The sequence below is a fragment of the Panulirus ornatus genome, chromosome 59 (assembly GCF_036320965.1).
Source record: "Panulirus ornatus isolate Po-2019 chromosome 59, ASM3632096v1, whole genome shotgun sequence".
NCBI lineage: Eukaryota > Metazoa > Arthropoda > Malacostraca > Decapoda > Palinuridae > Panulirus > Panulirus ornatus.
The window spans coordinates 9,221,951-9,236,542 of NC_092282.1; the positions used below are offsets into that span (position 1 = coordinate 9,221,951).

General features: G+C 50.1%; 1 protein-coding gene across 45 annotated transcripts in view; it reads right to left on the reverse strand.

Annotated features, from left to right (window-relative positions):
* The window catches only part of LOC139767191 (muscle calcium channel subunit alpha-1-like), a 1,449,841-nt gene that overhangs the window by 1,160,520 nt on the left and 274,729 nt on the right, over positions 1–14,592 (reverse strand). For 2 of the 45 annotated variants that reach the window (XM_071696277.1, XM_071696272.1), the window contains exon 1: positions 3,822–5,842. The exons of the other annotated variants lie outside the window; for them this stretch is intronic. In XM_071696277.1, the coding sequence (XP_071552378.1) occupies positions 3,822–3,954 (133 nt within the window). In that variant the 5' untranslated portion in view covers positions 3,955–5,842. Of the gene's footprint in view, positions 1–3,821; positions 5,843–14,592 lie in introns of those variants that run through there. 45 annotated transcript variants of the gene reach the window in all.

Consider the following 14,592-nt stretch of genomic DNA (forward strand, 5'->3'; position numbering starts at 1 on the left):
CTTATCCCTAATACTGGGACTCTTTTGAATCTTGGGTATTTATGTAGTAAATATATCCCTCTCTCATATCCCAAGTCTCCAAGTATAATCGTATGGATGTATATAGTGGATATAAACGAACATAGTGCAGAGATACGCTCTGTCGTGGATGTGTATGAAGGTAAAAAACCACATTTCCTGGAGACTTGGCGTCCATTGTTCCCAGACAGTTTTGGCCCATCACGAGCCCGTCTCAATTGGTAATGACCAATTAAGAAGGCTCCCTGATTGGCCCCCAAAAAAATGTTCTGGAAAAAAAAAAAATCAAGTTTCCGAGAAGTATGAGAGCTGGGGTGAGCGAGTATCGGCAAACTTCGGGGAGAATAATGGGAGTATCAGCGAGGGGAATGGGTGGAGTATCAGTGAGGGGGAGCGGGTGGAGTAGAAATGAGAGGCTAAAGAAGAGGTGAGGTGAGTATTGCAAACCGCGTTAATGCGCTAGATAATAGGATGGCAGATTTGGGGTGTGTGGGGGATGTTGATGATATCCGGAGCGAGAGAGAGTTCATGGAGAATAGCTAGGGTGAAAAGAGAGGTGGTGGTGAAAGTCTTGCGTAAGATGAGGTGTGCCAAAGTGAATGGAGTGGATGGGATTGCAGGTGAATTTCTCAATAAGGGGGGCGAATGTGTCGTTGGCTGGTTTGCCAGGATTTTCAGTGGACTTATGGCCCCTCAAATAAGGTGCCTGAGAACTAGCGGTATTCCCGTGCATAAAATGAAGGGGGATAAAACTGACTGCTCGAATTACAAAGGTTTAAGTCTGAGTATACTTGGTACGTTCGTATGGGAGAGTGGAGACTGAAAAGACGGCATAGCATCAGATTGGGAGCAGCAATGTGGCTACAGGAGTGTTAGAGGATGTGTGGACCAAGCGTTCACTTTGATGACTATTTTTCTGAGAAATTCAGGGTATGTATGTGGTATCTATGGACATTACCTGGTAAAAGCATATGACAAGGATGACAAAAACCCTACACGTTAGGCATTACGAATATATGGTGAGGGAGGAGAGCCACTAGAGGCACTGTAGTTCTTACTGGGAAAGTAAGGCGTGTGTGCAAGTGGGATGGGAAGAGGGTGAGTGGTTCCAAGTGATGGTCGGGTGGTGAGGGAGGTGAAAGCCAATGTCAAGGAGTGAGGAGCAGGTCTATGGTATGGTGGGGGGTTGGGTGCTGGTAGGCATGTCAGTTGCTGTTTACAGATGACATGACTAGGGTGGCGAGTGTAGGAGAGGAGTTGCGGAAGCTGGTTTGGAAGAATGTGTGAGAGGCGAGATGCAAGAGCTAACGTAAATAACAGTGAGATGGTGAGGTGTAGCGGTTACGGAATACCACAGAACGGTCCGTAAGGCTTGACTGAGGACTGTGGCTCTGGCTTCGGCACATTACATATATATATATATATATATATATATATATATATATATGTAATATAATAATATATATATATATATGTATATATATATATATATATATATATATATATATATATATATATATATATATATATATATATATATATATATATATATAAACAAAGATACGTTATGGAAGATGGCTACGGATATATGGGCTAGACAGCAACTTATTGAAGGCAGTTTGGAGCTTTTACCGTTTGTGTACGATGGACATGGTGGCAAGAAAGGATGAGAGTGAGTCTCTCTCGGTGAGGGAGAGTTTCCACCAAGGGTGTGCGATGTTATCATGGCGGTTTGATCTGTTCGTGGGCGGGATGGTAAGGGGGGGAGCAAATGCGAGTGTCTTGGAGCAAGGGTCGAATCTACAGTATGCTGGAAGTTGAGGAGTAAGGGAGGGGTGAAGGAGACGAGCCGGGTGCTGTTTGATGATGACGCGGTTTAGGTGGCTGACTCTAAAGTTAAAACTCCTCAAGTTGCCTGCAGAGTTTTGGGAGTACGTTTAAAAATGAGAATGTTTGGAGTGAATATGAAAACATAAGGTTATGAGGTGCAGCAGAGGAGGAGGATCCGACTGCAATATGTGAGTGTGAGATTAAAATGGGGAGGACCAGGAGGAAGTGTAGTGCCTCAGTTACCTGGATGAGGACGTGGCAGGGGATGGAACCATGGGGGCGCTCCAGTGTGTCATGGGTCGGAAGATGGGGTTTAGGTCCTGGAGGGAAGATCAGTGTCCACACACGAGTCCCGACAGCGTTGTGTATACGACAGCTTTTAACAACGGATACAAAGCAAGGAAGAGGGCGCATGTGTAGGTCATGAAATGCCTGAGAACGGTCCGTAATGTGAAGCTGGTCGGTCGTGCGAGGAATTACAGTACGAGAGAGGTGCTGTTGTGGGTGTAGTCTGAGTGAGAGGGTCGACCAGGATGTGGGGCATGTGTGTAGAAGAGGGTGGAGAGGCTGACGAAGAGTATGTACTGGCAGTGGCGGGAGCAAGGTGGGAAGGGAGACCGTGGTATTGGAATGAGTTAGTGGGGTATCAGGGGCCTGACGACTCAGAAGGGCGTTGGACAGAAGGAAGAGGATCGATGTGATATACGAGGGGCGTCGTGTAATCTGTGGGAGGAATCAGGGTATGCGAGGTAGTCAAAGTAAATCATGGAGTTGTCTGTGGGACTTGGCTGCATATGGTAGGCATTAGCGTTAGTACATGATTATACCTGACAGGTAGAGACGGCATAACTGCCAATGGGACCATGGTGCATTTGCCCCTGACGCCACCTTGATAGGGCGCCATGACTTATTGGACATAACTCAGCATAACTAGAACATATAATCAGGCACTTATCAGACCTACTGGGCATAACTAGGAATCTTAGGACATAACTCACAGAAGATAAAATCCAGAGGACATATAACCTGGCATAAAATAACCATATTGGACATATTCTGGTGTAGCTAGCACCTACTGGACCCGGCTAACATGGCTGGGATCCTCTGGAAATAGATGAACACACCTTGAACGCTTCAAGTACAAGTTAGTATGACCAAGGAATCACAGCTCAGGTTACTCTCCCAGCCACAGAGGGAAGGAATTGCAGTCGTCTACACTCGGCAACCGACTGACGAAGATGAAATGGAACAGCATTTGGGTTACAACAGTATAAAAGAAGGAGAAGGAGGAGGAGGAGGAGGAGGAGGAGGAGGAGGAGGAGGAGGAGGAGGAGGAGGAGGAGAAGAAGAAGAAGAAAGAGAAAGCGAAAGAAAATGTTCAAAACTTTGAGTTCAAGTCAAGAGACTTGAGCTCCAGTGAGGCAGGAAAGATGGGAAAGCTGTGGGGAAGGATGAGGGACCCCCGTCATGCCCGGAGCTCCGGGGGAAGGTATGCCAATATTGATCGGTAAGGAGCAAGATGGCCCCAGTGGCAAGGGGGGCAGGTGAACAATATTCCCCCCACCCCCCCCAGGTGAGTGCCTCTGATATTGATCAGGTGATTAGTCATGCTATTGATCACATGATTAGCCATGTCGCTGATGAGATGAGGCGGCCATGTTACAGGAGAGAGAGAGAGAGAGAGAGAGAGAGAGAGAGAGAGAGAGAGAGAGAGAGAGAGAGAGAGAGAGACATGAGCCGGAGCGAGGAGTAACTATATCATTCAGGCTGAGCAAGAAGCTATTCTACATTATATATATACACCGAAGGATGTGATACGAGCAGATGATGAAGACCCGACCATCCATAACAGGTGGTCACCGGGCCCATGTTACTTAGTGAGAGGATGTGAGGCGGCGCCCTCATGAAGATGCTCATGATCACGCGAGTTACAGAGTAATGAGAGGCGTCAGTGAGGCTAACCAGCAACGCACCTTTGCCAGGGAGAGCGGTGGGTGAGGTGGGCTGGAGGGTGGGCGAGAGTGGGGCTGCCGAAGTGGGCGTCGTCACGGAGGTGAGGTCGTCCGAGTACGACCTGCGATGGGTCTTCCTAGCCACGGGCTGCATGGTCGAGATCACGGCACACGTCAACCCAACAAAATGTTTATATCTTTATATATATCGGTATATATATAAATCTATCTATCTATCTCTGCGTCGTATATGTCCTGTTTGGTATCCTGGTTCTGAGCAAATCATGCGTCAGCCCTCTGGTCCACAAACATCATGGGAAAACAAGGGCGACTTTCACCGGTATACAATGTCACTCGGTACTAAAAACAATCTTTTTTTTCTCTCTATTTTTTTCCCCTCACTGTCTCCGGAGAAAAAGAGTTAAGTGTAACGAACAGTCATAGTATCTACAAGACGCTAACGAGGAAAGCCACTATAACTACTACAGCCTCTGTATCTTTCTGTCATCTGGCGTGGTAGCAACGCAGCCAAGTCATTTTCCGGGAGTCCACACGAGGGTACGCTGCACAGAGAAGACCACAGTCGGCATCTTACGTCACCATAGCGTCTGGGCAGAGGGGTCGTGAGCTGAAGGAACACCCGAGCGATACCCTCCCGCGAGGCAGAGATGACGACCCTACTGATACGTCGACAGCGGCGCACGCTCCTAGCATCCTCAGCCCTAGCACTTCACTAGGCGGCAGCAAGGGTCAGCTGGGAGGCAACTGGGGCCAAGCGACACCTTGGAGGAACACCTGCCTTTGAGTGCTACTCCGGCACAGGCTCGAGGGCGACGTGGGAGAGGCATGGCGCACTCCTGGAACTGGTGGTTGGTCAGTTTGCCCGTCCGGTCACACGCCTGAGGCCGAGTGAAGAGGGGAGAGAGCTCTTTGGCGCTCAAGAGGCGTGAGCACCGTAGTGCCTGGCTGCCATGGCGGGCGTTGGCGGCGGGGGCCCAGTTGCACAGTCCTGTGTGGCTGTGGGAGGTAGGGTAGGAGGGCGCTCGACCCGGCCCAGGCCTCGCTACACGGGTCGTCCAGCACGCAACACTACCAGCTGCTGCTGCACCTACGCCTCCTTCCTTACTCCTGCCTGCTGTCCTCGGGGAGAACAACACACCTTCCTCGCCAGACTCACGATAACGAGTCCCAGTGTCCCATAACTCACGTCCCTGTGCGGGGTGACAGGCAAGACCATCTGGCAGTTGGCACAGGTGGGGGGAAGTGCGTCCACAGGTGGTTGAGGGGAAGCAGGTAGCGGGAGTTTGGGTCGATAGGCGCGGCGGTATAGTGCCGGTGGACGAGGAATCGTCTGTGACCACGACCCGCTCTTCAACAATACACAGGCCTTATCGATCTCCCACTCTCACCGTGTTTACCCGCGCTTTGCCAATCGCCTTCTCGTCCGCCACACCTGATGAACACACGGCGCTCCCCTGGGGCCCTTCTCCCTCCCTCCTTCCTCCTAAACTGAGTGAGAAGAGAGAGAGAGAGAGAAAGAGAGAGAAAAAAAAAGAATTGCGTACGATCCTTTGTCAGGTTAGGTTGCGTCGCCACTGGGGAGGTTTACCCCCTCTTGCAGCATCTACAGGAGGCGCTACTCGCGTCAAGAGGTAGGTGGAGTTCCTCCTGCCGAGCCCGGCTGGGCCGAGTGTGGTCTCTCAAGGAGCAGCTAAGACTGACGGGTGGTCCTCGAGGAAATGTGTTTTTTTTCCTCTTCCTGGTCATGAGCGGGGCGGCGGGAGGTGCCACATGGCCGCCGCTAACCCCAGAATCCTCACCCACCCGAGGTGGACGATGCCAGAACTTGAAGACTCGAACCCACGGCCGACGGCCTCAGCGATCTGCCGGAGGGGCGACTGGTGGAACGAGCGACTCTTGGAGGCCTCGCGAGGGGCGGCACTCGGAGGCGTGGCGTAGCGGCAGGCGCTGAGGGCGGGGTGAATACCAGAGGACTGCTCGGTGGTGTTGTGTGAGGCGGTGTGACACGTAGGGGCTCGGGCGCCACACTGTCGCCCTACACCTTCCTCAGCCCACACACCGCCACGCCCGCGCATGGCAACCCCGACACCTCCTCCACGCCGCCGCTGTCATCCACACCGCCGCCACTACCGCCGCTGTCATCCATGCCACCGCCACTACCGATGTCATCCACGCCACCGCCACTACCACCGCTGTCATCCACGCCGCCGCCACTACTGCCGCTGTCATCCACGCCACCGCCACTACCGCCGCTGTCATCCACGCTACCGCCACTACCGCAGCTGTCATCCACGCCATCGCCACTACCGCTGTCATCCACGCCGCCGCCACTACCACTGCTGTCATCCACACCGCCGCCACTACCACTGCTGTCATCCACACCGCCACTATTGCTGGTCATCCACGCCGCCGCTATTGCTGGTCATCCGCGCCGCCGCTACCACTACTGTCATCCAAGCTGCCTCTAACGCTGCTGTCATCCGTCCCCGCCGTCGCTACCGCTGTCATCCACGTCGCCACTACCGGTGTCATCCACGCCGCCGCTACCACTGTCATCCACACCCCGGCTCCCGATGCCATCCAAGCAATGTTATCCATACCGCCACTACTGCTGTTAGACACGACACTTACCGTTGTCATCCACGCCACCGCTTGAGTCCTCAGCCACACTATCACAGTCATCCACACCACCAGTCTCATCCACACCACCAATCTCAGCCACGCTACCACTCTCATCCATGCTTCTAGTCTTACCTACATCACAACTGTCATCCAGGTCGCCTCAGTCATCCACATCACTACTGCTGTCAACGTTGACACGTCACTGTCATCCACGGCTCCCACCGTCAATCCACAACGTCAGCCATCCACGTCATCACTCCCATCCACGCCACCAAGTGACGTAAACAAACATCAGCTGATGCGTTCCAGCACTCCCACATATACTCCCCTCCCCCCCCACCGTACGTACCCCCCCACCCTCCCCCACCACGTACGTACCCCCCACCCTCCCCCACCACGTACCCCCCCCCCCCCCCCCCCCATCTCCCTTCATCACATTCCAATAATATCGTCGCCAGGCTTCTAAAAGGTGTGCAGCTTGCAGCACAGAACTATCGATTGCCAAGAGGTGCGTGCGTGCTTGCGTGCGTGCGTGCGTGCGTGCGTGCGTGTGTGTGTGTGTGTGTGTGTGTGTGTGTGTGTGTGTGTGTGTGTGCGTGCGTGCGTTTCACTGCGCCCGTTTTACGTAAGGCTGGTAAAGACATGCGAATCTGCAGCGCTGATCGACGTAGACCCAGGCACGCAGGGCTAAAAGAACGCGCTTGTTATGTGACGTCACGAAGGAAAACTGAAATATGGGGGGAGGGGGGGTAAAAGAATGGCTTGCTGCGTGACGTCACGAGGGCAACTGATCATTCCCGCCCACAACCGACCAGCTGGAACACAACAGGTTCGTGTCATGTATTTCCTCCTCTTCCTCTCCTCCCCCTTCCTCACCAATTACATGAGCCAGGGAAAAGGCAAGGGCACGGGTCAGGTCACGAGACAGGTCAAGGGGGTGTGTTACGACGGGTCATGGCATGACACAGGTCACGGGACGGGATCACGGGTCAGATCACAGAACAGGGCACAAGACCCGAGTCACGAGTCAGGTCACAGGGGGTGTGTGTGTGTCACAGGTCAATTCACGGGGCCAGAGTAACGGGTCAGGTCACGAGGCGGGGTCACGGGTCAGGTCATGGGGTAGGGTTCGTGCACCAATGGTAACTGAGACACGGGTCGCGAGAACCTTAGAATTTCACCTCACAGCCATGTCTCATTTCTCGTTTTCTTGTTCTTTTTGTTTGTTTGTTTCCCTTGTTTTTATTCGTTTCCATTATTTTTCCTTTATGCAATCCCTCCTTCTCCTACGACCGTCGTGCTCAAGGGTAGAACTGCCGTTATAAAGGGTCGTACTGTCGTGGTTAAGGGTCGTAACGTCGTTCTCATGGAGCTAATGTGATCTAGGGTGTGTGTGTGTATGTGTGTGTGTGTGTGTGTGTGTGTGTGTGTGTGTGTGTGTGTATATCTGTGGTTACTAGTGCACCAACACAGAGAAGTTTCATATACAGCTCCCCTAAGCTATATCAACCTTAGACTGTGGTCAAGGCTCATTACCACTAAGTAACCTATTTTCAGCTTTGGTTATACCAGTTTACACAAGGTTTAGCTCTTAAATGAGGGAAAACTGCCATGGTTTACACCTGTTTAAACTGTCTTTACCACGTCTCTCCTAGTTTCCATTTTCTAAGCGTACTAGAACTATTTCTAGTTCACATCTGATCAGCTTGATAAGCTTTCTAGAACTATTCTAGTTAACTGAAGGGGTTAAAATAGATCCTTTCAACTACATATTTTCCTTTTTTTATGCCACTGTAATGATCGAGAAGCTAATTCAAAAATTAATTAACCTTTGACCCTGCTAATAATGTACTCTTAAGAACCTGATAATTATAAGTGGCAACATCAAGGCTTTTGTTTACGCTAATTAGCAAACAACAAACCGATCAGCCCTTTTCAAGGTAAACAACCTAGCGAATGGCCTTCAATCCATCATCAGACAGTATGCAGCAGCCACGTAAAACATTTACACCTGCCACCACCTGGGCTACCCCAATTTACAACAAGAGTCGTACCATGTGTGAGTGTAGGCTGCCGACACCACACGCCAGGTCAAAGGTGGCTAACATATATCGTAATGTTTGGTGAGGCCCGAGTCTCTTCTATGAATAAATTACTTCAAAGGCGAGGAATAAATTATTTTCTCTCACTAAGGATCTTCAGCGATATATATATATATATATATATATATATATATATATATATATATATATATATATATATATATATATATAGTTCCATCAGAATAAACAAAATCTTCGAAAAAATTAAGCAGAATTTGCAGAAAATAATTTCGGTCCCTTCGAATAAACAGTTTATTAGAATAAACTGGACTTCAGTTTGCTCCTCACTTAATAAATTCGTAGAATGAGAATGGCGCACATTTCAAGTTCAATCTAGCACCAGCAGAATGAATAAACAAATTCAAGAGACACGGAATAAAGTGAACCAAGTCACATTCGTGGCCGAGACGAACTTAGCACGAACGTCCCTGTGTTGCTTGCTTGCCCCAGACGAGTCGGGTAACGCGAACAGAAACATATTCTTCAAGTCAAAAAATTTACTCGCTGGATTGAGCACTTGTGTCTCGTCCCGCCGTCTGTCTTTGAGAGAGAGAGAGAGAGAGAGAGAGAGAGAGAGAGAGAGAGAGAGAGAGAGAGGAGGGAGGGAGTTGGGGGAGGTTAAGTCACTCAGTAGATTGTGTCGTTCGTCTTCCTCGGGCCAACAAAATGCTGAGTGGTGGAACGTTCCAATACCTCGGTCGGGGGAGGGAGTTAGTTCCAGGAGTTTGGTGAGGAGGTCTTCTTAAAAGTCTCACGCATATCATTACACAGACACACACACACACAGACACACACACAGACACATCTGACGATATATCTTTCCCACTATTTTCCTTTTCTAATTCTACACGTCTAGGTACTCCTGTTTATCCAGTTATCCTAAATGATCATTCACTATGAGGAGGAAGGAGCGGTGATCTAATCATGCATTCCTTATGTGATTCACCTCACATTCGTGCATGACATCCCACTTCCTAGCCTGCCAGCCAGTGGCTGACTGCATGACCCCCCACTGCCAGGGGCGTCGCCACGCTCGTCATGCATACACGACTGTGTGTGTGTGTTGGGGGGGGGTGTTCATACCGCCGTGACCAACTGTAAAGGAAAAAAAAAAGAATACACGAGTTTCACCTGTTTCGTTCTCGTGAAACTGAAACCGCATGAGAGAACGCGCGTCTTCTCTCGAGACCAACCCCTTCCTCACTACACCACAACACCTGCCCTGCTCCCTCCACCCACCCACGCCCCTGAGGGTCAACACACACACACACACACACACACACACACACACACACACTTATTTATATATATATATATATATATATATATATATATATATATATATATATATATATATATATATATATATATATATGTAAGTGTGTGTGTGTGTGTGTGTGTGTGTAATTATTCTGGCAGTTCGTTCTTCACTCTGAAGATGGTTATTTGCACGTGGGCACCACAAACAGGTCGTTTGGTAATCAAAATACGTCCGTAGTATATAATTCAACGATGCCTGTTTAACAAAGCTGAAGAAAATTTTTCTTAATTGGTAGTTGGCTCTTTGGGCAACTCCTTGTAGTTCGCTCGTTACGTTTCATTACGTAAACATAGACTTGTTACTTTTGATACAATACCCCCCACCCCCCAACAACAACCCCCCCCCCCCTCCCTTCGTTAAGTCGTTAATATTCCACCACACGCGGGAAGAAGCCGTCGTGTCAAATTGTTGCACAATTACCCGATAGTTGGCCATTAAGTCGCTGTCACACCATAATGAGCGAGCATCTCGACCAAAGCTGCAGGATTTATTGAATTCTTTTGGGTGGCCCCTTCGCCGGCCAAGATTCGACCAGCCAGTCGTATATGATGGCTTAATCATCACTTTTGACTACGACGGAACGACCCTTGGGTCTAATGGCTTGTGACCTTTGACCTAACCCTTAAAGGGCCAGGGATCTTGCTAAAGGGGTTCAGCCAGGAGATCCGGGGCTGTTCTGCTTGTGAAGACGACCCAGCACTGAGGGCACACACACACAGGGCGTCATGACGGGGGAAAATGTTACACAGGTAATTGAGCAATTAAGTAGTAATGGCTGGTTCAGTCGTTAGATAATGGGAAATACTCGTTACGGACACATCCCCCTTCCCTTCCCCCCACCCTAGTGTGCGTGTGTGTGTGTGTGTGTGTGTGTGTGTGTGTGTGTGTGTGTGTGTGTGTGTGTAATTAACTACCGAATTTATAATCACCAACTTGTACTGCGCGAGGAAGGGAGTTTTACATTGGTGGAGCCACCATCTCTCGAAGAATAACCTTATGTAGTAGTAGTAGTAGTAGTAATAGTAGTAGTAGTAGTAGTAGTAGTAGTAGTAGTAGTAGTAGTAGTAGTAGTGGTAGTTCTCTGTGTTTCTCAAAACGCAATGACCAATCCAGATAAATCTCTCTTAGTTTTGCCCTTACGAAGGATAGGAGCAGCTTCCTTCATATCTTCCCTTTAACCATTAAGTTCATAACGCTCACCTGTGGTCCTAATGTGGGACTTGGGCCCACAGGTTAGGGACGGTGCTCACTCCCAAGTCCCTCCCTCACACACACACACACACACACACACACACACACACACACACACACACACACACACACACACATTCGGGCTAAGAAGTCCCTAGATCGGATAACATTTTGCTCAGTTAATACAGATATCATTAACCCAGTCCAGATACCCCTCATCCAGTTCAGATACCCCTCATCCAAATCTGATACCCCTCGTCCACTTCAGATACCCCTCATCCAGCTATGTCCCTACTAGCCCAGCTAACACGACCATCAACCACATGAGAAATGCGAAAGAATCGTCTTAAGATGTTCCGTTGACCTCCCGCAGCAAGGTGGCAGCTGGCTTCGTTAGCTCGCCCTTACTCTCCCCAGCAGCTGAAACTTCAGTTCACTGAGGACTTGATGTTCAGCCGCCAGCAGCTACTAAGACCTCGCCATCAGCAGCAGCCTAAGACTTTACACCACCCAGGAGCTTAAAAGACCTCACATCCTCCGGCAGCTAAAACTCCTCAACGTCTCCCACCAGCTAAGAAAGACCTCACGTCCCCCCAGCTGGTGAGATCACAGCTGGAGCAGGGTTGGTGGGACACACACACACACACACACACACACACACACACACACACACACACACACACACCTGGGGCAAGAAGAGCAAGCATTCTAGTTTTGCTGTGTTGGCCCTTCCCCCCCCTCCCTCCCCCACCCCCTGATCAATATTACCCCCTCCACCCTACCAGAGAGAGGGAGGGAGGGAGGGAGGGTGGTAGGATGGGGTGGGGGGGGAGGGGGAGAGTATTAGAGAGGGAGGGACGAAGGGAGGGAGAGAAGATGCTAGACAGGTGAGAGAGAGAGAGAGAGAGAGAGAGAGAGAGAGAGAGAGAGAGAGAGAGAGAGAGAGAGAGAGAGAGAGAGAGAGGATCAAGTCGGCAGCGGGAAGGTTGACATACACAACACAGGCGTAAAATGAACAGAGAACAAGATCAGTGGGGCACGAAGGTAGATGAAGGGGTGGTGGGGAGAGAGTCAGGCGGCCAGGCCATAGCGGGGAGAGGCAAGAGTAGGGCAGTGGGAGAGGGGAGAAGGCGAGAGTTGGGGGTGACAGGCAGGATGAAAGGTCAAGAGGGAGGGAAGGGGAGGGGGGAGAGAGAGGAGGAGGAGGAAGAGGAGGGAGGGAGGAAGGTAGGTGCTTAAGGTAAGAGGTGGGGGGAAGGCCAGGGTAAACGAGCGAGGGAGTGAGAGACGGATGGGGAGAGAGGTGCTAGAGGCAGCGTCAGGGGTGCAGACGAGTAGCTAAGAGAGAGAGAGAGAGAGAGAGAGAGAGAGAGAGAGAGAGAGAGAGAGAGCAGAGAGAGCAGTGAGAGTGAGGCCAGGCCAGGAGTTACTGTGCCCGTTATTATGTTTTCCCCCTCTCTCCCTCCAGCCATCAACCTCCCTCACTCCATCACTCTCCTTCCCTCCATCCCTCTCCCTCGCACACTCTCCCACCATCATTCTTCCCCTTCCTCCATCACTCTCCCTCCCTACCCTTCTGTACAAAACTTCCTTCCCACCCTCCTCTCCCTTACCTTCATTTTCTCCCAGCTTCCTTCCCTCACTCAAGGGTCATCATGCCTTCCCCGTCTACCCTGACCCTGGGCCAACACACACACACACACACACACACACACACACACACACACACACACGTCGCCTCTCATACCTCACAAGTCAACCCTCACAACCCACAACACTCACAACCCTCTACAACTTCAGAAATCTAGAGTTCCAAGTGTAAGTAGCTCAAGTGTAAGTAGTTCATCACTTATGGGGAAACCCACGGCTACATCTGTACACTACGGAGGAGGCTTTTCAAGCGTTGATTAAACTTAAGCATACCCTCGTCTTTAAGCTTCGTCCACTAACCATCCCCCTCACCCCACCCCCATTATATCTCAAGCTTAACACCCCCACTTCCTCTCCTCTCGCCCCCTTCCCTCCCCCAGGCCATTAAAATGGCGTAGCTCCGTATGTCTGAACATGGTAACAATACTCATTGTTCTCCCTTGAATCCCTTTTCTTATTCTTTCTTATTTCTTAGGTCCAGAGGTGTGTCCGTCCGTCCGTCCGTGTGTCCGTCCGTCCGTCCGTCTGTCTGCCTACCGGAGGGGGTTCAGCTGTCTGTTTTGGTTCGTTCCTCTCACGCCTGATTATATCAATCTTGCTCGTGTCCTTGTTAGCTGTCTGTCGCTCCCTCCCATCTCTCTCTCTCTCTCTCTCTCTCTCTCTCTCTCTCTCTCTCTCTCTCTCTCTCTCTCACACAGTAGGCCTATTCTTACCATCACCTTTAACCAGACTCCTTCCCCATCTCGCCTTCATCATATTCAGGCGCACCCCTTCCCTCCCCCTGGGCCACCAGCTCTCTCTCTCTCTCTCTCTCTCTCTCTCTCTCTCTCTCTCTCTCTCTCTCTCTCTCCACTACATATACACATTACAACCTCTCCCTCCCTCCCTCTCACTCAGCCATCCATCCTCTTCCTCGCTCTCACCACCCACCCTCGCCAAACTTGGGCTGTCTCTCCCCACTCTCTCTCTCTCTCTCTCTCTCCCTCTCAAAACTTTCCCCTGGAGGGGGTGTATGCGTGTGGGGGGGGGGGGAATCACAGATATAGGAACACACTCTGGGTCGGCCGAAATAAAGCGACTCCACACTGCAACAACTTTTGATTTAATGACGCGAACTTAGTTAGTTCGGGAGAGAGAGAGAGAGAGAGAGAGAGAGAGAGAGAGAGAGAGAGAGAGAGAGAGAGAGACCTTTTCCTTTTTTCTTTTTCCTTTTCTTTTTTTTTTATTTCCTGGAGCGCCTAACTATCTGCTGCCGGGGTTCAATTACCCGCAGTTGGGGTTAATTAGCCCCAATGTTAACCCCTTCTCGACCTAACTCGTGCGAGGCTGGTTGGTCTGCAGAGTACGAGCGCCCGGGTCTGGGCCGCTGTGTCCCTGAGGGTCTCTTTTTTTCCCTAATCACGAATGTAATTCCGCCCATTCAATGGACGGAGGGATGGGGGAATGGGGGCGGAATGGGGGAGGAATGGGAGGGAGGGAGGGATTAGCATTGTGTAGTCTGTGTGTGTGTGTTTATGAGTCATTTTGTTTCCCTGTGTGTGTGTGTGTGTGTGTGTGTGTGTGTGTGTGTGTGTGTGTGTGTGTGTGTGTGCCTTTCTGTTTACATGTGTGATTTTTTTGTCTTTTTTGTGTTATTATGTTTGTGGTTCTATGTGCTTGTGTAATTAACAATCTATACCGTACTGGGAGGGGGGGGGGGGAGTTGTACACCTATGGGGGTCCTATCTCTCTAGTCATGTCTACTGTCATACAATTATTTCACATTGTTGTATATCACCATAATTCACGGTTTCATTCCATACTTCAATCCACTCATTAACTGCAATACAACAAAAAATAAATGAATAAATGAATAAATAAATAAAACAAAAAATAATAATTAACA